The sequence below is a fragment of the Eumetopias jubatus genome, unplaced genomic scaffold (genome assembly GCF_037043125.1).
Source record: "Eumetopias jubatus isolate StellerSeaLion01/CBP00866 unplaced genomic scaffold, mEumJub1_p1.0 scaffold_1, whole genome shotgun sequence".
Lineage (NCBI taxonomy): Eukaryota > Metazoa > Chordata > Mammalia > Carnivora > Otariidae > Eumetopias > Eumetopias jubatus.
This window is the reverse complement of record NW_028274807.1, coordinates 162,405,626-162,427,353: the sequence shown is the minus strand read 5'-3', so window position 1 is coordinate 162,427,353 and position 21,728 is coordinate 162,405,626. Positions and strand designations below refer to the sequence as shown.

Below are 21,728 nucleotides of genomic sequence, written 5' to 3'. Positions count from 1 at the left end.
GGTCTAAGGAGGTGGCGGCCAGCACCCGAGATGACAGAGGGGCAGGGGGCGTGGGACACGTCCAGGGAGGTGCGCCCCTCCCCAGGTGTCAGAGTCTTCGAAGGGGGGCTGGCCCCGGATCTGTGTGTGCACACGTGTGTGCCGAGGGCTCACCTCTCCTCCCCGCTCACTCCACCCAGGCTCAGGGCCCAAAGTAGGGCTCGCTAATCCACCTCTCTGAGCTCATGCCCAACCTCAGGTCCCTTTTCATCCAGTTTCCAGGGTTTGCAACACTTGAGTGCTTCTGTGGGTCTTACCTCTTTGGTGACATTCTTCTGGGCATTTTTAGTTAAAAATGTTAAGACTCCAAACCTCCTCCCCGATGGTGCCTACCAGCCCTGTCCCACTTCTTGCACGCTCCCAGCCTGCCTTTACCCCTGAGACTTTCTGTTCTTTGGCCACACCAAGATCTCTCCCCTCCCCAAAGCCCTCATACTTGCTGTTCCCTCTGCCTGCCCAGAGCCTCCTCCCCCGGAGCTTCTCATTCTGCAGCTCTGGATTCTTGGGACGTCACCTCCAAGGGGGGCCTCTTTGGAGACCCACCTAAAGTAACACCCAGCCCACAGCCACTCCTGCCCTCCCCGTTTGCTTGGGTGGCCCCTGTCTCCCTCATCAGGAGGTGGGGGCAAGGACACCACACGCCAGCCCATATCCTGCCATCCAGAACTCTGCCAGGCACATAAAAGCAGCCCAGGAAGTTATCGGTTGAAATGGTTCCATGACAATTCTCCCTCTTCTAGGAGGCTAGGATTTTCCAGTGAAAGGCACACAAGTGACCCTTCTGTGGAGCTCCACCCCCCAGTGTATAAACAGGGGGACTGAGGCGTGCTGAGGGAACAACCTGACACCCAGAAGCACACTCTGGCCTCCCCCTACCAGCCTCAGATGCCCCACTCTGCCCCAAATACCATCATCTTTGAGGTCTTCCCACAGGCAAGAAACCCAAGTGCTTGGAGCTTGCTGGGAGGGAGGCGGCTCTGGTCAGGCCAGGGGCGGGTCAAGGGGCGGGGTGGGATAGGGGGCGGGTCAAGGGGCGGGGTGGGATAGGAGGCGGGCGAGGGCGGGGCAAGAGGCAGGGCACATCAGGGGCGGGGCCTCCAGCCTGCCCTCCTCACCTGCGCACTCGCCATCCTCCAGGGCGTAGCCAGGCTCACAGGTGAGAGCCTTGTAGCAGTGGAAGGAACCCACGGTGTTCACGCAGTGCTCGCCCCGGCTGCACGAGTGCAGGTCCGTCACACACTCGTTGATGTCTGCAGGGAGATCGGGGCCGTCAGAGGCTGCAGGGTGGTGCCAGGACCTCGGGCCTGGCACAGCCAGCCCTGCCCTCAAGGCCTCAAGGTGCCCACCACCCAGAGAGCCACACGCGGTTGATGTGCACCTATCTATGCAGCTGTTCATTCAACAAAGATTTATCAAGCGTCTGCTGTGCCAACAAGCATTGTTCTTGGCACCGGAGGATATCCGACGGTGAACAAGACAGACAAATCCCTGCCGGGGCCGACACAAATAAACAAGTAACAAGTAGGGAGGGTGGAGGTCATAAGTGTCGTGGAAAAGCCAGAGCAGGGTGAAGGGAATGAGAAATAGGGCAGCAGGGAGGTCCGGGGGATCCTCATACAGGAGGCCATTTGAGCAAGCACGTGAAGGGCTGACAGAATGAGTCCAGCAGATATTCCAGGCAGAGGGGACAATGGATGCCAGGGTCCTGAGGAGGGGGCCGCCAGGCAGCCTCAGACTCAGAACTGGCCAGGAGGGGGTTTGGGTGCAGGGGAGAGAAGAGAGTGTTTGTAGATGCAGAGGGAGGTGGGAGCCATAGAGGCTGCTAGAACAGGAGATGGATGATGGGGCTTGGACCACCACCCATGGAGGTGAGGAGAAGCAAGTCAGGTCTGGAAATGCTGTGAAGGTAGAGCCAACAGGATCCCCTGATGGATGAGCCAGAGGTGAGCGAGAAAGAGGAGCCTAGAGGTGTACAGAGCTTTCTGGCTGAGCGGTTGGACAGGCGAGGGTGCCAGCCTGAGATGGGGACGGCTGCGAGGATCAGGCCAGCACAGAAGGCTGGGAACCCCACCAACACACTGAGTTTGAGTGTCAAGAGGCAGCCAGGCACGCATGTGAGTTCACGGAAGGGGTCTGAGTGGAGACACTGACTGGGGAGCGGTCAGGGGCTGAGGTCCCCTAGGGGACAGGGCATAGAGAAGAGGCCAAGAGCAGACTTGGGATGAGCAACTGGGAAGGGGAGAAGCCCACAGAGGTGAGAGAAGGGAGGGTGGGAGAACCTGCCCCAGGTTCTGGTGCTAAGGATGAGCATGAGCGGATGACCCGCCCCGTGCCGGCCACCTCCACACTCCACCTGGCAGGGAGGCGCAACAATCCTTCACTGATGCATTCATCCCTTGGACACACATTAGCCAGCCCCTGTTCTGTGCCAGGCCCAGCCGGCCAAGCGAGGGTGTCGCCACAGCGCCCGCCCTCAAGGAACGCCGGCCTGGCATGGGGACGGGACAGGGAAGGTAGAGATACTGGGGAGAAAAGCTGCTGTTTTGGAGCCTTGGACTGTCACAGCTGCTTCTCAGGGGCGGTGACCTGGGACCTACATCTACAAGGATGATGGAGGCCAGGTGGAGAGGTGGGGTGCAGGGCTGTGGGGAAAGACCCCCTTCCAAACTCACAGGTGACCAAAGGGCATGCAGGCCAGGCTGACCCTGACTCTGGGGGCGGAGGGGATGGAGAGGTGGGAAACGGAGAGTTTCGGGCCAGCAGTTTCCTGGGAAGGCTTGGCTGCGCAAGATAAAGACTTCTGATTCCCAGGATGGAGTGACAGGGAGAGATGCTCCCACGACCCCAGAAAGGCCACAGCTCCACAGCCCCAACAGCCTGGAAGGAACCACGGTAATAAGAAACAGCAGCCGGGTGCCTGGGTGGCTCAGTTGGTCAAGCGACTGCCTTCAGCTCAGGTCATGATCCTGGAGTCCCAGGATCGAGTCCCACATCGGGCTCCCTGCTCAGCGGGGAGTCTGCTTCTCCCTCTGACCCTCCCCCCTCTCATGTGCTCTCTCTCTCTCTCTCATTCTCTCTCTCAAATAAATAAATAAAATCTTAAAAAAAAAAATAAGAAACAGCAGCTGACACTAACTGAGGTTCGCTAGGGGTCTGGCCATTTACAGATGCCATTTCACAAGCAAAGTGACTTGACTGGACCGAAGTCACACAGCCTGCACATGGCAGCAGCAAGAAGGGAACCCAGAGCACCCAGCCCAGAGCTGTGCTCTTTCCATGCTGCTGTGGGATGGGCCCCAAAACCTGGGGCCGCTTCCTTCCCATCATCTAGCAGAACAGCTCATCTGCAACACTTTTCCCAGGGGCCAAGATGGTCCTCAAAGGGCAGGGCACAAAAGACAAACTGCAGAAATCATACACCCATTAGAAGTCTTCTGGACTTGGATCCACCCTATCCCACTTTGGCTTACATACCTTCGGTGATGGGGAGCTCATTACCTATGCAGGCTGCCTCAGGGTAACCCATTTGTTGAATCATAAAAATGACATCAAATATTCTTTACGTGGACTAACTCAATCTCCACGGTGACAAAGGCAGGTGTGACTACTATGTCATTTCACAGATGGGGAAACTGAGGCTGAGAGGCTAATGGACTCGTCTAAGGTCTTGCAACTAGAAAGTGGCAGAGCCAGGCTTTGAACCCAGGCAGTCTGGCCACAGAGGGCACACTCTTCACTCAGGTGCAAGTCTCTCATCGCACCAGCCGGGGTTCACAGCCGAGCCTGGAGCTAGCAGATGAACCGCAGAAGACATCGGTCCTCGTCTCTGCGTGAAGAAGTGATGGGGAGAACAAGTGCAAACAGATGATAAAATGAGCATGTCAGTGGAGCAGAAGGAGGGGGGCACTGGGGCATCAGTGCAGAATGAACAAGCAGAGAGACATGAAAGAACGAGAATGTGAGCTCATAAATTTTGCTGAATGAAATATACCTTTGCTCTTTTAATCCCAGAACCTGTTTTCTGGCTGCCTGGGGGCCCCTTCTAGTATGAGGTCTTCTGTCCAGGGCACTGGGGGAGCCCACACCCCCAGGCATGGCCAGGGCGTCCTGGGAGGGGTCCTCACATGCCCAGGCAGGATCCACCTTCCCAGATATCCACACACAGACACGACCCAGACAGGAAGAGCTGCCCAGCCACGGAGAAGCGGGTTCGGGAGGGTGCATGTTGTGCCGACAGCTGGAGGCCAGGGGCAAACATGTCCGCAGCTGCCCCTCAGCCCAGCACCGTGGGCCCATCTGCCCAGTGGCGGAGGGTGAGGAAGAGAACATGTCCGGGCTGGACATGGTCCCCAAGCACAGAGAAGACAGACGGGGCTCTGATCACGTGCCCTGGATGCACTTTGCACTGTTCCTACCTCCGCGCTTTTGTTCGAGCTCTTCCTTCCACCCTGCATGCCCTTCCCGATTTCCAAGTCCCATCCATCCTCAGAGACCAGCGCAAATGCCATCTTCTATGGGGAGTGTGTCCAGACGCCACCAGTGGGGATGACCTCTCCCTTTGTTTGTGTCTCTACTGGAGCATTTCCAACCTTCTGCCCCAAGTCCCTGCTACTTTGGGTCTCTCTGTTGAGGACCATCATGTTTCCTCCATGAAAACATCAGGCCCCTGAGCCATGGGAGAGCATCATGTCTGCTCTTCTCACTGCCCCCAGGGCACACCTGAAGTCCCAGCCATGGGAGAGCATCAAGTCTGCTCTTCTCACTGCCCGCCCCCAGCCCACATATGCACCAAGAGGTAGGAGGGAAGGGCCATTACTGAGCACCAGCCCCATCCACACTCAGGCCAGGAGCTAGGTACCGCTGGGTAGCAGCCCTTGCTCAGTCCTCTGGCCCCAAGATTAGAGGCAAGGAAACAGGATCAGAGAGGGAGCTCCACTGCTCAGCATCACACAGCAAATGAACACTGAGTTGAGGTGCAATGCTGGGTCTGCCCAACCCCAACTCCAACCATTCACCTCTGGAGGGTATTCTAGTAGCACCCAAGGGTAATCTCAGCAGCTGACATCACATGCTCACTGTGCCCCAGGCTCTGCGCTACACCGTACACACATTTCTAAAGGGGGATCAATGCCTCCTTTTTTACAGGTAATGAAACTGAGGCTTGGAGAAGGGAAGACATTTGTCCAAGTCCACAGAGCTCCTAGGGGGTCCCGCTTCAAATACAGGCCTCCCTGCCTCCAGACCCCATGGACTCTATCCTGCTGCCGGCACATGGGGCCTCCTCATTTCAACGACCCAGCCGCATCACACATCAATTCGTTTTCTGACTCTCGGGCACACAGGTCCCTGGGGAAAGCAGCCTCCCTGTGGGGTCGATGAAGCAGCGGGACAAGACACCAGGACACAGAGGGCGTGACACGGAGCAGGGGGTGCCGGTGGTGCTGAGAGCTCATATGCAAAGGGCAGGCCCTTTAGCATGTGGCCACGGTGTGGCGGCATGGCGTGGAGCAGAGCAGAGAGCCGTGACAGTGGCGGCAGGAGGGGGCTCTCGCTTACCCACGCACTTCCTGTGCATGTTGAGAATAAAGCCCTCGGCACAGAGCACCGTGTGGCTGACACAGTAGAAGGATCCCAAGGTGTTCACACAGAATTGTCGCAGGCTACAATCATGAGTGCCCATCAGGCACTCGTCTTGGTCTAGTGACGGCCGCAGGAGGAAAAACAGAAGGGCCGTTAGAGGGGCATGGCCTGTCATGAAGCACTCCGTGACAGAGAGGGAAACTGAGACCCAGAGAGGGGCAGGGACCCGCCCAGGGCCTCCTAGCGTATCAGTTGTACCTCTGGGCTTTGGGCCCAAGTCTGAGCTTGTAGAGTCAAAAGGCTGTCAGAGCCAGAACCCCACTGAGGACAGGTTGCAAGGTGAGGCTGAGAGAGGACAGGCGGCCCGCCCACGGGCACACAGCAGGGTGGGACCAGGGGCCATCTCCCACCCAGCTCTGGACATTCCACCTCCAGAGGCAGTCAATGCGCCATGCAATGGCAGGGGTCTGGAACTTAAGTGCCTAATGGACTGAGCTGGCAACATACATAGGAAAAGGGGTTGGGGGACAAGGCGCTCATTGGGGCACTCGGGGCCCTGTGCTCTGTCTATGGGGAGACCAGGACTGTGAACCCCTTGTGGGCAGAAGTTTGAAGACAAACCTTAAATCTGGTCATTTAAAAAAAAAATCTTGAGTTTTCATGGTTGGTAACTCTCATCTGATTGTTTTAAACAGGGTGGAGCCTAGGAGGATCTCCCTGCAGGGCAGACTGCCCCCCCAGAATGCCATCCGCAACCTCTGGCCTGGACCTCACAGTCTTCACTGCCAGGGGTCCCGCAGACACCCGGAGACACTGACACTGGCCTGAGGCCTGACAGGGACCGAAGGAGTCCCGACCCAGGAGAGATGCAGTCCTCACATTTTCAGGACGCTGAGGCATGGGGACGGAAACCCAGAGGCCACCTGAGATCTGCTCCCACCACCTGGGAGAAAGGTCTGCCAGTCACTGCCATGCCATGCTGTGTGCCCTGGACCAGCCTCCTGCCCTCTCTGGGCAGGTGGATGGTTTTCATCCACATCAGAACAGTCTCGGCCAAAGGGCTAGATGTGGGGTTTCAGCTTTGGATAGGGATGTGGATATCCGTGGACACCCACCGAAGTCACATCTCCTGAACTTGAACCTGAACTAAAGTATTTCCTAGACTGTCTCCACGCTCCATGCTTGTCCTGCCTCCAGACATGAGGAGGTGTCGTCTCGAGGTCTCTCAGGTTGCTCTCAAGGTGTTATTCACTGTGGGAAGCACCCCAGCAGGTGCCGGATCCGATGTCCCCATTTCACAGTGGGAGGTCCTGGTCCGCTGAAGTCCCACCAAGACAAGACCTGGTCCTAGCGGGACAAGCTTTTGGTCTCTCTTTGGCTCTTTTGGCCCTTTTGTGAATGGCAGAGTTACCAACATCCACTGCCCCTTCTTTGGTTTCAGTAACAGAACTGAGCACGTGCCATCTAACTGGGGCTCCTGCTGTCCAGCCCTGCTCCCCCTCAGAGACAAGTGGGGAGCAACGAGCATCACTTCTGAGTCCTGCATTACAACAACAGGGCATGTACTCCCCTCTTTCTCTTTCTCCGCACGAGGCTAGAACAAGAACACGGTGGTCACAGACCAACCTCAGCCAAGGAGACAGGGCTAGTCGGAGTGTGGTCCAGGGACCTTATCAGGAACACAAATTCTTGGGCCCCACCCCAGCCCTAGTGGGTCAAGATCTCTGGGAATTCTGTGGAATTCTCAGGATCCGTGCTGTCACCAGGCCTCCATGTGACTCTATGGCATGCTGAAGTTTGAGAAGCGCTGTTCCAGAGAATGGCAGAACAACAAGATGGAAGAGGCCTGAAGTCCTGGCCCGCCCGTGGGCACACCTGGACGGCATGCACACACCTGTGCATACACCTGGACGGCATGCACACACCTGTCCGTACCCCTGGACGGCAGGCACACGCCTGTCCGTGCCCCTGGATGGCAGGCACACGCCTGTCCGTGCCCCAGGACGGCAGGCACACGCCTGTGTGTACCCCTGCACGGCAGGCACATGCCTGTCCGTACCCCAGGACGGCATGCACACGCCTCTGCATACCCCTGGACGGCATGCACACGCCTCTGCATGGTATCAGGAGAGGGAAGAGCTGTTTCAGCTCCTCTATCTGGGGCTCCGGTCAGAGCAGCCAGACCCATTCCTTTACTAACACAGTGAGTTTCACATCCAGAACGCCTCCACCTCATTCTGTTTGCCCCGCCTCCACTCTGGGGCCCCCGCCACCAGCCAGCTGAGGTTTGCACAGTTGGATAGAGGCCCCGGGGTACTCACCTTCACAGGACACGCCATCCGCCATGATGGCATAGCCAGGAAAGCAGGAGCACATGGCTGTGTCCCCAACGACGCTGCACACCTGCTTACAGGGCCCGTTGTCTGGGGAAAAACCACATGGAGATTAGAGACCACCGGGCTCATCACCTCCGGCACCAGCAGAGGGTCCTGGGAGCCAAGGAACCCCAGCCCCAGTCCTTTCCACAAGCTCCCCCGGTAAATCGGCTCATACGCCAGCTGGTGTCGGGGACGATGTTCAGGACCTCCCACTGCCACCGCCGCTCAGACACCAAACCCCTCCCCAGAGTCACAGTGCTGGCAGAGAGGAGGGAACAGAGAAGACAGGGAAGGAGGGAAAGGATAAGCAGACAGGAGGAACAAGAAAGAGGGAAGAGAGGAAGAACAAAGAGAACTTTCCACACAGGACTGCAAGCAGTCTCCAAGACAGTTTCTTAAGCAAGGATTCTATTCTTTCCATATTATAGGACCTGAGATGAAAAGTCGCTAACTGACTTGCTTGGGGTCACACCCTGGCCCTAGGCTCCCCCTCCCCTACATACAACCTCATCTCCTCAGCTACACTCTCAACTCCTGACCTCCAGACAGGCAAGATCAACCAAATTCCCAAAGCAGAAGCACCCCTTTGGCAGGAGAACATCTTGCACATGCCCAGCACTGGGGAGCTCACCCCCTGCAGGCAGCCCTGACCCACTCCATGGCCCAGGTTACCTTTGCAGGTGTTGGGCTGTGGCACTGGTAGCACGATGGTGTTGGAGGCCACTTGGGAGGAATCTGGTTTCAGTGCAGACTCCTCTGCAGCCTCTGGCTGTGGGGGGTCACCATCTGTCGTGGGCAGAGCAGATAGGAGGGGGACAGCTCATGCCTTCAGCCTGGCCTCAGGCTCTTCTCACACCCTGGGCACCACACCAGGCATTTGAGAGACTGCCTTGTTTAATCCTCTCCTACCCATTTCATAGGAGAGAAAACTGAGGCTCAGGAAGCAATATACCCCAGGCAAAATCGATCTCATAGCTATTTGGGGTGGAGGAGGAGAGGAAGGAGGGGAGTGAGTTCCTAGACTAAAAACATATCTAACCCTGGACAGCTGATAGGCAGAAAGCCTCCCAGACCAGGGACTGAGGCAGCCTCCTAGGTTGCCTGTTGAAGCCTGACCACCTCAGGCCGAGTGCTGGGAACACAGTTTGAGTTGAGTTGGTGGGAGCTTCTGTAGCCTGGGTCCTGGCCCTGCACTGGGATCGAGGGTGGGGCACTGGGGCAGCCCACGCAAATGGAGCTTCAGATGGAGCAGATGGTTTCAACCTGTCCACCTGGCCTTACAAACCCCATTGCTAGGGGCCTCCAGTTCCCACAGGTTCCAACGTGTAGGGTGACAGGAGGGGAAGGAGCGCATTGTGCCCATCACAGGAACACCATGCTCCACTGGCAAGATCAGCCCCTGCGCCAGCCGTCTGAGCCCTTACCTGGACGGCAGGTGCGGCCATCGTCCTGCAGTGAGAAGCCAGGAAAGCAGGCACAGTGGTAGGAACCCACAGTGTTGATGCAGAGATGCTGGCACAGCTCCCCTGGGAGGAGCAGGCACTCATCCTGGTCATCACCAGGCAGGCTGTTGGGCAGCTCAGTCTCCGTGCCCAGGGACAGGGCCTCCCGGCTTGCCAACTCTGCCTCTGCAACTAGAGTGGGGGGTCAGTGCTCGTGATGGGACACGGGTTGGCCCCAGCAGGTGGCTGACATTGTAAGCCCTTGGGAAATCAGTGTAGGTCCTCCTCAGAATCTTCTGTGTGCCCAGCTAAGATAGCGCAGATGGACAAAGCATGGATGGATGGATGGATGGATGGATGGATGGATGGATGGATGAACGGATGAAAAGACGAACAAACAGACCTCCAACAATAAGAATGAACCCATCAGAGCCAGGTCCAAGTCTTTATGCCCTGCAATATGACAGAGCCAGGCCCGTAACAGTCTCCAGAAAGCTTTGGCTAAAGTGTTGAACTAGATCCAGACCCCTGATCTCAGTGACATCTGGGAAGACCACCCCTAGCAATAGAAAGGACCCAAACATGTGTTCTGTCAGATGGGGATCTGAACGCTCACTTGGGCCTTCTGCAGCCATGTTCCCTTGGGCAGCACTGGGTCTCTCCAGCCTCCTAGGGCTGCCATGGGGAGCAGGTGGGAGAGGCAGAGAAGGCTCCTGGGGCTGAGCTGCCTTGGAGGATCTTCATATACTAGTAATGGAATGGGGAAGGGGACCCGCAGCCCTCTGTGTTCCCAGTCAGCATGGGACTTCAGCCTTGCTCACTGGCCCCAGGCAGCCGAGCTGCCCAAGAGACCAACTGCATGAGGTCACATCTGAGAAACATGTTTCATATTGAGGGTGTTTACACTGTGCTCCAGCCCAATCAGCCCCAGCCTGGTGCATGCAGGCGGGGCCGTGGCAGCTGGTGGTCTGGCCCAGAGACCTGGCGCTGCAGGTGGGCAGCAGACGGGCCTGGGCCCAGGGCTCTGCCGAGCATGCTGAGGGCCGGACAGCATTTCTAGGGTGCTCAGCTCACCCTCACCAGCAGCATGCTCTTCATACCACATTCCGGGCAGGGGGAAACTGAGGCTCAGAGGAGCAAAGTGATTTGCCCAAGGTCACCTAAGCAGGACGGGAACCCAGGTCAGTCTGACCCTACCATCTATGTCTCCTGAGGCCCAGGTTACCCACCAGTTCCCCACTGGAGGAGAGGAACATGCACCTCTGGCCCTGTCCCCACCCTCTGACTCCTAAGGCCAAACTTTCTCCCAAACTTTACCTTGAACCAAACCCTTCTGGGTACTTACCAGACCTTAACAGCACTGCTCCACCAGGCCCCTACAGCCAACCCCAGCAAGTGGTATTCCATTGGACTGGACACGGATCTGTGTCCACGCCAGCCTGGTAAGGCCGTCCAGTCCCTCTTAGCCGAGTCCCTGTGGGCTCACTGGGACACCCTCATCGGTCTCCTGCTGACCCACAGGCACAAAGAAGGCTAATGGTCATGGGTCCAGGAGACATCCCTGGCTAGGGTGACAGCAGCTGGACATGGTAGCTGGAACAGGGACCACAGCACATGGCAGTCAGAGGAAGGAGGAGACCCCAGGGACATGGAAGGCTGGAAGTTCTAAGACTGCTCAGGCTCCAGGCTCTGCACTGGTACCAGAGCTCCCACACACATAGCCAACGGCTGCCTGGGGGCAGGCTCTGGGCAGGGGCACAGAGGAAGAGGGCACAGTCCTGATCAGCCCTCAAAGGGCTCATGGTGGTGAAGGGGAGGCCACCAAACAAACCCAGCATTCATTCAGTTATTTGCTAGTGACTCTTCGGGGCCAAGCACTGGGAATTCAGGGAGAAAGACAGTGCTGTCCTGAAGGGGCTGATCAGTGGGTGGGGTACCATTTCTGAATGCATTCTCTATACTAGTTCTATCCTGTACCCTGAAGACACGGAATAACATAGGGATGTCATCCCTCCACAGGGATGGAGGGCAGATGGATGGAGGAAGGTGAATGAGTGAATGAGTGAAAGGTTTGCTGCTGGGTGGGTCGATGAATACATGAGCAGATGGACAGAAAAAGGATGGATGGATGGATGGACGGATGGATGGACAGACAGATGGATAGGCAGAAGGGTAAGTGGCTGGGTAAGTGGACGGGTGGGTGCTCATGTGGCTGGGTAGACACATTAATGGAAGGACGGACGTGTGAGTGGCCCGATGAGGGGACAGGGGAATGGACGGTGTAGTAGGATGAATGGGTGGAGAAATGGACCAGGGTCAGCAGGATGTGCTGGGGATGATGAAATGGATAGATGGATGGATGGACAGAAGAGTGGATGGGGAGGTGCAGGCGGACATGGGAGAGTGGAGAGTTAAAGGGTAGCAGGGAGTTGGTGGTTCGGTGCGGGGTGTGGATGGTACATACATAGCTGAATGGGATCACAATCTCAGAAATAAAAGGGCAGAGGCCACCATCAGAGGCCATGGAGCAGAGCTTGCCACAGGTGACAGTGGACCCCGGGTTCCCACAGAAGGCAAGAGGGCACCCAGCCTTGGCTGGAAGCCCCAACAGCTGTCTCTGCCCCTCACTCACCTCTCCGTGGTACAGCTTCGGGCTCCGGAGGCCGGCGGACCTCAGGCACGATGAGGGGGTCTTCACCCTCACAGCAGGAGAGCATGACATGGTTGCAGGGGTAGCCCAGGTTGGGGTTGGACTCGCACGAGTGGCCCTCAGCCCGCACACGGAGCCCCAGGCCACAGCAGTCACAGCATTGCTGGAGAGAGACGCACCATCACTGCCCACAGCCCGGCCCCTCGGAGTTCATCGGCCTTCTCCATGGACTGTGAGCCCAGGGGACTCACTCAGGGCCCCCAGGATGCAGCCTGGGGCCACACATGACCTCTCCAGAAGAAAGACTGCATTCCCCAGCTCCCTAGAAGCTCGGTGTGGCCACCGGACTAAGTTCTAGCCAATAGAGTAGAAGTGAAACACTGTCCTCAAGAGAGAGGCTCTTCTTAGCCCCATGTTCACAGCAGTATTCACACTAGGCAAAAGGCAGAAGCAACCCAAGTGCCATCAGCGCAACGTGTCATAACTACACGATGGACGGTTATTTAACCCTGAAAAGGAGAGAGCGTCTAACACACACTACAATGTGGGTGACCTTGAGGATGTGAAGTGAAGTGAAATAAGTCAGATACAAAAAGAAAAAACAGGGATGCCTGGGTGGCTCAGTCATTAAGCGTCTGCCTTCGGCTCAGGTCATGATCCCAGGGTCCTGGGATGGAGCCCCGCATTAGGCTCCCTGCTCGGCGGGAAACCTGCTTCTCCCTCTCCCACTCCCCCTGCTTGTGTTCCCTCTCTTACTGTCTCTCTCTCTGTCAAATAAATAAATAAAAATCTTTAAAATAAAAAAAAGAAAAAGAAAAAGAAAAAACAGAAACAGAAAGCCCTTGAGGGCAGGTCTTTTCATGTGCTGTTCATTTCTGCATCCTTAATGCCTAACGTGGCCCAGTACAGGCTGGTGTTCAGCAAATAGTTCCTGAATGAACTGGCCACTCTAATAGCTGATGATGGTTTCTATGCAGATGAAGAGCCCCCAAGGAGTCCCACAGGGAGCCTAACCCCCCAGCCTGCGAGGACCTCGGGCCCAGGCTACGGATGCCACAGGTCGGGCTTGCCTTGTACAAGGAGACACCACAGGTGTCGTTGTCCTCAGACCCACAGGATTCGCCCTCCTTGGCCCCCATGACGCCAGCCATGCAGCTCTTCTCCTTCAAGTAGGACACGCAGCAGTGCTTCTGGGCTGTCCTGCAACAGAGGTGTGCCTCAGCCCCGCCCGAGTGCCAGCCCCCATCCTCCCAGTGACCCCTCCAGGAGGGATGACTGGTCCCATTTCCCAGAGGAGGAAACGGAGGCTCAGAGAGGGAAGGCCCTGCCAGAGGTCCACTGCAAGCAAGGCCCGTGCTGGTGGCGGGGGCCTCGGCAAAGCCAGCATACCCGTCCCCATCAAAGAACATGGGTTCTGTGTCTGAGCTTCACCAAGAACACTGGACTCCACACTGTCTATCCCTGACCAGTGCGGGAGGGGGTCAGCATTTTGAGGTCCCCACAGGGCTGAGGAGAGGGAAACTCAACCCCAGGAAGCGTGGGGCAACTCAGCCTGGAAGAGAGCAGCCTCCAGGCCCCTTGGCCGTGTGCCCCATATCTGTAGGGCTGCCCTGGGCAGCCAGCATACAAAAGGGGGGGCCACCAGGAGGTGAGGTTTAGCCTCACTTCAGAAAGGGCACATCCCAGTGGGAGCTATTCAGTGATGGAACTGCCTATCTATGAAGTAGTGAGTTTCCCATCACAAGAGGGATACAAGAACACTTCAGGGCCACTAAGCTCCAAACTCCTGAACGATGCATGCTCTACCTCCTAAGCAGCCCCCAAACTGGTAGGATGACAAAAGGGAAGGGAAAGGTACAAAGTTAGAATTTAAATGTCTCTAAAGGAGGCATGGAGGGCTAGACACTAGGAAACAGGGCCTCTAATTCTGACCATGCTCCCAAGGAGCCGTGTGGCTTTGGGTGAATCATATCACCTCTTTGAACCTTGTCCTCCTTATCTAGAAAAATAAGTAGGTTGGGAAAGAAGGCAACCCTGGGAAAAAGGAGAGGTGAATGGCTGACCAAGACATCTTCCCGGCGTAGCACAGAAGGGGCAAAGGTACAAATGATTGACTAGAGTCAGAGAAAACAATCAACACAGACAACAGAGGACAGTTGAGGGGCCAGCCTTCTGGAGACCCTAGGGTAGCAGAGAGGGGAAAGAAAGGAGGGCTGAAGGCTTCCGGTTCCAAGCTGAGGAGGAAAATCTCTCGTGGGCTGAGCACGAGTGAGGTGCCTCACTGTTCCCAGGTGATACGGCCCTTTAACGCTGACTCCAAACTGTATGCTCTCCTAACCATGCTCATCAGTCCAGCTACAGATGTACATGGTTCGTTTATTCCTGCAGCCAGCCTTGGGCTCTCCACACCTGGAGAAAGCCCAGCCGGCGGGCTCCCGGCAGCCACAGCATGCACGTGGAGACAGGTGGAGCAGATGCACCCCCCGGTGCACTGCCGGGGCCCACGCAGAGCAAGCAGGGGTCTGGAAAAAGTCAACGGGCCACTGTGCCTGCTCCGGGGTGCCCACCCTACCTGCAGGTGTCACCCTCAGCACCACTCTCGGGGATTTCCAGGCACTCGTCATTGTCGATGGCCCACTGCTGTCCAGCCGCACAGCATGTCTCGATCAGATCCTTCGTGGACACTGTGGGTGGCAACACAGGCAGAGTCACCACCCTAGAGGAGGCACCTGGTTCCAAGGTGTCCAGAGTCAGCAGGTATAGAAGATGCTGCTGGGGCTGTCTGGATCCCCATGCCTGGGCAGGTGACTCACTCACCCCCACCCCCACCCCCCCACCCCCCGCAGCTGTGCAGGGTGGCTGCTAGCAGTTCCTAAGTACGACCTGCTTTGGAGAGCTGCCTGCGAGCTGAAGTCCACCCCACGGGGGAGAAGGCTGACAGAACTATGGCCAATCAGTGACTAGAGGGGGTACAAAAACCCAGCCCTGCCTCAAGGGGGACAGTGTGTGGGGCCACTCACACTCCAGAGCTCCCAGTGGGATCGGGGGCATTGGCTAGCTCCTTCCCTTCCCTCTCCCCAGGCCAGTTCTCCAAATGAACCACCACATGCACAAACCCTCAAGTCAGGCTCTGCTTTTTTTTTTCTTTTTAAGATTTTATTTATTTACTTTTGATGGGGGGGAGAGAGAGTGAGCATGAGCAGGGGGAGAGGCGCAGAGGGAGAGGGAGAAGCAGACTCCCCGCTGAGCAGGGCGCCCAACACAGTGTTCAATCCCAGGACCCCAGGATCATGACCTTTAGCTGAAGGCAGCCGCCTGACTGAGGCACCCAGCTGCCCCTCAGGATCTGCTTCTAAGGAACCTGACCTAAGCACCAAGACAGGACAAGGCATAAGAATCAATACCAACAGCGAGGGAAGTTTAAAACTCATCTAGGAGGGGTGCCTGGTTGGCTCAGTGGGCTGAGCATCCAACTTGATTTTGGCTCAGGTCATGATCTCAGGGTCATGAGGTCCAGCTGAGCAGGGAGCCTGCTTGAGATTCTCTCTCTTCCTTCTTTTGCCCCTCCCCCCACACTTGCTCGCTCTCTCACTCTCTAAAAAAAAAAATCTCATCTAGGAAAGTTAGTGGAGAAAATATTTGTGTGGCTGGGAGAGCAGGAGCAGGAAGGGGTAGGGGAATGTCTTAAAACTGAAAGGCACTGACTACAGCTTAAAAAAAACAGATGACTTTGCCCACCTGAAAATTAAAATTCTCTGTATAACAAAGAACCCCACGGACAAATAGAAGACTGCTGACAGATTAGGAGACATTTTTGGAATGCCTAGAATCGGCAAAGAATTGCCATTGAGAAAATAGAATAGAATAGAAAATAGAATAAGCTCCTGAAAATTAACATAAAATACACCCCAAAGTAAAATACCTATTAAACTGGAAAAATCAGAAAGAGTGATACATGCCAGGCACAGGGGGGAGCCCTCATGCCCTGGGGGTGGAAGTGGTCACTGGCACAGCCAATCTGGAAGGAGATAAGGCATCACTGACACAATTAAGTAGACACATCGTCCTGGACCCAGTGGTTTTGCTCCTGGCTATGCATTCCAGGGAAGGCCTCACCCAGGCCCATAAAGCAACCACGACAGGATGCCAGACTTTGGCATCATTTGTGGAAGCGGGTGTTCATCAGCGGAGAAGTGGCTGAATAGAATTTGGGGATGTCCTCCATGGAGGACTCCACAGCTGTCCGAAATAACAGACTAGATGTACACACAACAACATGAAGCTGGACACACATACACACAGCAAGAGGGAGCGGCACAAAAAAGCACTGGGGGGAAAGGCAGAAGCCAGGTGAGATCTGTTACACAAATTAAAAATACTGCAGACAAAATGACAACGCACATTTTGCACATAAATTAAAAACACACACACATATGCAAATTAAACAGAAGAGAGCAGTTGCCTCTGGTGGGGCAGAGGTTGGCAATGGGGAAAAGGGAGTAAATACATAAATAAAACAGGAGAGAGTCTTACAGAGAAAATGATGTGTAAGGTGCCAGAAAATGAGTATAATTAACCCAACCGTTTGCTTTTGAGACCTAAAAATAAATGACATGCAAAGATAAAGCACATCTAGGCCAACAGACACATAAAAAGGTGTTCAACATCACTAATTATCAGGCAAATGCAAATCAAGTCCACAATGAGATATCACCTCACACCTGTCGGAATGGCTAAAATTAACAACACAGGAAACAACAGATGTCGGCAAGGATGCAGAGAAAGGGGAACCCTCTTACACTTTTGGTGGGAACACAAACTGGTGCAGCCACTGTGGAAAATGGTATGGAGGTTCCTCTAAAAATTAAAAACAGAAATACCTCATGATCCAGTAATTCCACTACTGGGTATTTACCCAAAGAAAACAAAACACTGATTTGGAAAAGATAACTGCACCCCTCTGTTGACTGCAGCATTATTTATAACAACCAAGATACCGAAGCAACCGAAATGTATTATCTATAGGTGAATGGATAAAGAATGTGGCACATGTATACAATGGAATATCGCTCGGCCCTAAAAAAGAATGAGATCTTGGCATCTGCAGCAACAGTAGATGGAGCTAGAGGGTATTACGCTAAATGGAATAAGTCAGATGAGAAAAACAAATACCATATGATTTCATTTATGTGTGGAATGTAAAAAACAAAACAAATAAGCAAATAAAAAAAAAAAAACCCAAAGAACACACTCTTAAATACAGAGAACAAGCTGGTGGTTGCCAGAGGGGAGGTGGTGGGAGGATGGGTGAAATAATAAAGAAGGATTACGAGATACAAACTTCCAGTTATGAAATAAACAGAGATTAAAAGCACAGCTTAGGGAATATAGTCAAAAATACTGTAATAACATCATATGGTGGCTACATTCATTGTGGTGAGCACTGAACAATGTATAGTATTGTTGAATTGATATCTTCTACACCTGAAAGTAATATAACATTGTATGCTACGATCCTTCAATGAAAAATTTTAAACCAAAAAATGGTAAAGCTCATCTAGAATATCTATATCCATGCCGGGGGGACAGCAGGTGTAATGGGATAACTCTGAGCCTGGGTCCACATCTTTGTGCTACCATGTATAGCCGTTTCTTCTCTCTAAAGACTTAGTGTCCTTCTCTACCAGGAGGACCTTTAGCTGCACAACTGCTGAAGCCTACAAAGACCTTTAAATATCCTTGAGCAGTTCACATAATCTAGTAGAGCTGAGGAACAAATGTGCCAATGGATGTCAGCAGCCTGCAAAGTTCCAGGAAAAGAGTGACAGTTCACTGAGAATCATCAGCTTCATCTGCTGAGTGGGCATTTCAAGTTATTGAACTTTTCTAAGTTTCAAGTCCCCTTCTGTAAAAGACGGAAAATAAGTTTTCGTGACAACCTGAGGTCTGTACCAGGAGGAATGAAAAGAATCACCTACCAGAAACAAATAGCAAATATCACACTCAGTGGTGAAACATTAGACACCTGTCCCACTGAAATCAGAAATGTGACAAAAATGCCTATTGACACTGTTTAGTGTTGTCCTAGAGATACTAGCAGATGCAATTAGGTAAGAAAAAAAAGAGGCAGCAGAAATATTAGAAACAAAGAGATGATGGTCATTCTTTGCCGATGTTATATGGTTTCATCTTTCTAGAAAATCCAAAGGAACAAAAACTAACACAGTATTAAAATGAATGCTAAGGAATAATAATAATAATAATAATAAATTATACAGTAGCCAAAAACAAAATCAAGATACTCAATTTAGTGCTTTCCTATGCAAGAGTAACAATAGAAAAGGTAATCGAAAAAAATCTCATTCAAAACAGAAACAGACCTAGAAATAAATCTATCATAAACATGCTAAATCCACATGAAGAAAAAAAATTGTCTAATAGATATAACAGTATATTTTATCAGAAATATAATCCCATGTGTCTGGATGGGAAGATTCAGTACCTTGAAGACATTAATTCTCCTCCATTTAATCTACAACTTCAATGCAATACAAAGTCCCAACATAATTTGTCATGAAATTTGTCAAGCTGATTCTAAAATTCATCCAAAATTGGAAATGTCTAAGAACACCGAAGAAAAATTCTGAAAAGAAAAAGTATATTTAAAGTTCTAATAACTAAAGAGACAAGGAGATCAATGAAATGATAGAATTTAGAAAGAAAACTATGTACATATGGGAACATCGTATATGATAAAGGTGACATTCAAACTCAATGTAGAAAGGATTGAATATATGATGTTGAGACCTACCTCACACTGCACACAAAAACAAATTCCAAATCTAAAGGCAGTATTAGAGGAAAACCTAAGAAAATAATTTTAGGATAAAGAGAGCTGTTTTCAGAAGTAAAATCCACAAAAAAATGAAACTGGACCCTTACACCTCACACCATATACAAAAATCAACTCAAAATGGATTAAAAACTTAAATGTAAGGCCTGAAACTGTAAACTCCTAGAAGAAAACACAGGGGAAAATATCCTTAACATCAGTCTTGGCAGTGAGTTTTTGGAAGACACCAAAACACAAGCAACAAAAGCAAAAATCAACAAGTGGGACTCCATCAAACCAAAAAGCTTCCATCAAACAGCAAAAAAACACCATCAACAAAATGAAAAGGCAACCTGCAGAATGGGAGAAAGTATCTGCAAACCACATATCTGATAAGGGGTTAATATCCAAAGTATATAAGGAATTCATACAATTCAATAGCAAAAAAAGTTAATTTAAAAATGGGCAAAGACAAAATAGACATTTTTCCAAGGACATATAAATGGCCAATAGGTATGTGAAAAGATGCTCAACATCACTCATCACCAGAGAAATGCAAAGCAAAACTTCAATGAGATGTCACCTCACACCTGCTGGGGATGCTAATATTTGACAAGAGATAACAAGTATTGGTGGGATGTGGAGAAAAGGGAACCCCGTACACTGTTGGTGGAGATGCAAACTGACGCAGCCACTGTGGAAAACAGTACGGAAGATCCTCCAAACTTTAAAAATAGAACTAACCATTTCCACTTCTGGGTATATATCTGAAGGAAATTAAGGCACAGTCTCAAAAAGATACCTGTGCCCCCATGTTTACTGCAGCATTATTTGCAATAGCCAAGACACGGAAGCAACCTAAGTGTCTATTGATGGATGAATGGGTAAAGAAAATGTGGTGTATACATACATGTATATATGTATGTGCATAAATGTATATGTACATATCGATATGTATGTATAGGTGTGTATATATGTATGTGTGTGTGTGTATATATGTATACATATATATAATGGAATATTATTCAGCCATAGAAAAGGAGATCTTGCCATTTTCAGGAACATGGATGGACCTAGCGGGCATTATGCTAAGTGAACTAAGTCAGCCAGAGAAAGACAAATACTGTATGATCTGACTTATATGTGGAATCAAAAAAAAAAAAAAAAAAAAGCCAAACTCAAAGAAACAGAGTCATTTGGGGGCTGCCAGGGACTGGGGGGGGCCCCTCTGGGGAGATGGGGAGATGTTGGGCCAAAGGTACAAGCTTCCATCCAGTTATAAGATGAATAAGTTCTGGTGATCTAATGCACAGGACAGTGACTAGTTACCAATACTATATTGTGTACTTGAAAGTTGCTATGAGAATAGATCTTAACATGTTCTCACCACAAACAACAACAAAAAATGGCAACGCTGTGCAGTGATGGATGTATTACCTAACATTACTGTAGTCATCACCTCGCAATACATATGTAGATCAAATCATCACATTGTGTATTTAAATTTACACAATATTATATGTCGATTATATCTCAATAAAGCTGGGGGGGGGGGAGAAAGAAAATCCACAAGTAAAAAGGAAAACCTTAATACAGTAAAAGCATAAAATCCCTGTATGGCAAGTGACAGCATATCCAACCAGCCCCAGTTACTCTCATCACATCACTCATTTTTAAGGATCCTCATAACACTTATCACTATGTGAAATCTTGTTTATTTATGAGCTTCCTTCTTGTCTGTTTCTTTCTCTACAAAGGCACTCGAATCTCTGTGGCCACTGGAAGAGAGGCCACCATTCCATGCTTAATCCTTTCTCATTACACTCTGGGCACGTGGGAGTCATGTCTCACTTGAATACTTCTGGTGATGGGGAGCTCACCCCACCTAGGCAGCTTATCCCTTCTCTGCATAGCTCAAGTTCATATCTTTCTTTTAATGGACTGAACTCTTACTCCCTAAGCCTTCTCCAAGATTGCCCTACTGAGATCAGGAGACTGCAGTTGATCCCTGGGTCTTAGCCAGGTGACTTGAAATGGGTGCCCTACTGAAATAACTGTAACAGCTGAAATGAAGTGTGGGCTAGTGCAAGGCTCGGGTCCAAGAACTTTCATTCTTACAGTTATGATGAGTGAGTACTCTTGTCTCCCCACTTTACAGATCAGGTGGTGAGTTAGAAGTCCCAAGCCTCAGTTTCCCCTCTTCTCTTCCCCTCTCCAGGCCTCAGCTTTCCCATATTCATGACATGGGCGACTTGATATAGCTGATCCTGAAGGCCCTGTCTGAAAATCTGACCAGCACCATTCTGAGAGGGGGTTCGCTTCCCTGTGGATTGAATGGTGTTCTCCTCCTTCCCCCTCCTTGATCAGAAGCCAGGTTTCAGCCTGTGTTTGGCAGACTTCCCACCATTCTCCCCTGGCCTTTCCCAACCTGACTTCCCTCTGTTTCAGACAAAGGAACTCAGAGGCCATGAACCCATATGCTGGGAGGGCCACCCACTTGGAACAGGAGGGGGCCAAGCCTGGCGCTGCTTGGTACCGTCCAAGACGTGGGAGGCAAAGCCAGGCAAAGCCCTACAAGATGTATACCCTCATCTCGTCCAGAAGACACCCCCTCCACTCCCCACCCCAGTGCTTCAAGGCTCAGCCCAGAGGCCTCTCCTCCAGGTCTCCTTCCTTTACCACCCCCTCTGAGGTCCCCAGCCTCTGTCTTTCTCTCTGGTTCTTTTTAAGTTCCTAGGCACCACCATTCAGATTTCCAGTCCTAGGAGTCTTCCTTTCTGTCTCCACCCCAGCCCTGGCTGATCTCA

General features: G+C 52.2%; 1 protein-coding gene across 2 annotated transcripts in view; it reads right to left on the bottom strand.

The window, feature by feature from the left end:
- The window catches only part of FBLN2 (fibulin 2), a 57,633-nt gene that overhangs the window by 14,052 nt on the left and 21,853 nt on the right, over nt 1-21,728 (bottom strand). Inside the window, exons 2-9 of one of the 2 annotated variants that reach the window (XM_028101753.1) lie at nt 14,662-14,773; nt 13,160-13,289; nt 12,072-12,252; nt 9,422-9,631; nt 8,670-8,783; nt 7,941-8,042; nt 5,596-5,736; nt 1,155-1,289 (exon numbers count right to left, since the gene is read on the bottom strand). In XM_028101753.1, the coding sequence (XP_027957554.1) occupies nt 1,155-1,289; nt 5,596-5,736; nt 7,941-8,042; nt 8,670-8,783; nt 9,422-9,631; nt 12,072-12,252; nt 13,160-13,289; nt 14,662-14,773 (1,125 nt within the window). The remainder of the gene's footprint in view (nt 1-1,154; nt 1,290-5,595; nt 5,737-7,940; nt 8,043-8,669; nt 8,784-9,421; nt 9,632-12,071; nt 12,253-13,159; nt 13,290-14,661; nt 14,774-21,728) is intronic. The other variant, XM_028101754.1, reaches the window with a different exon arrangement.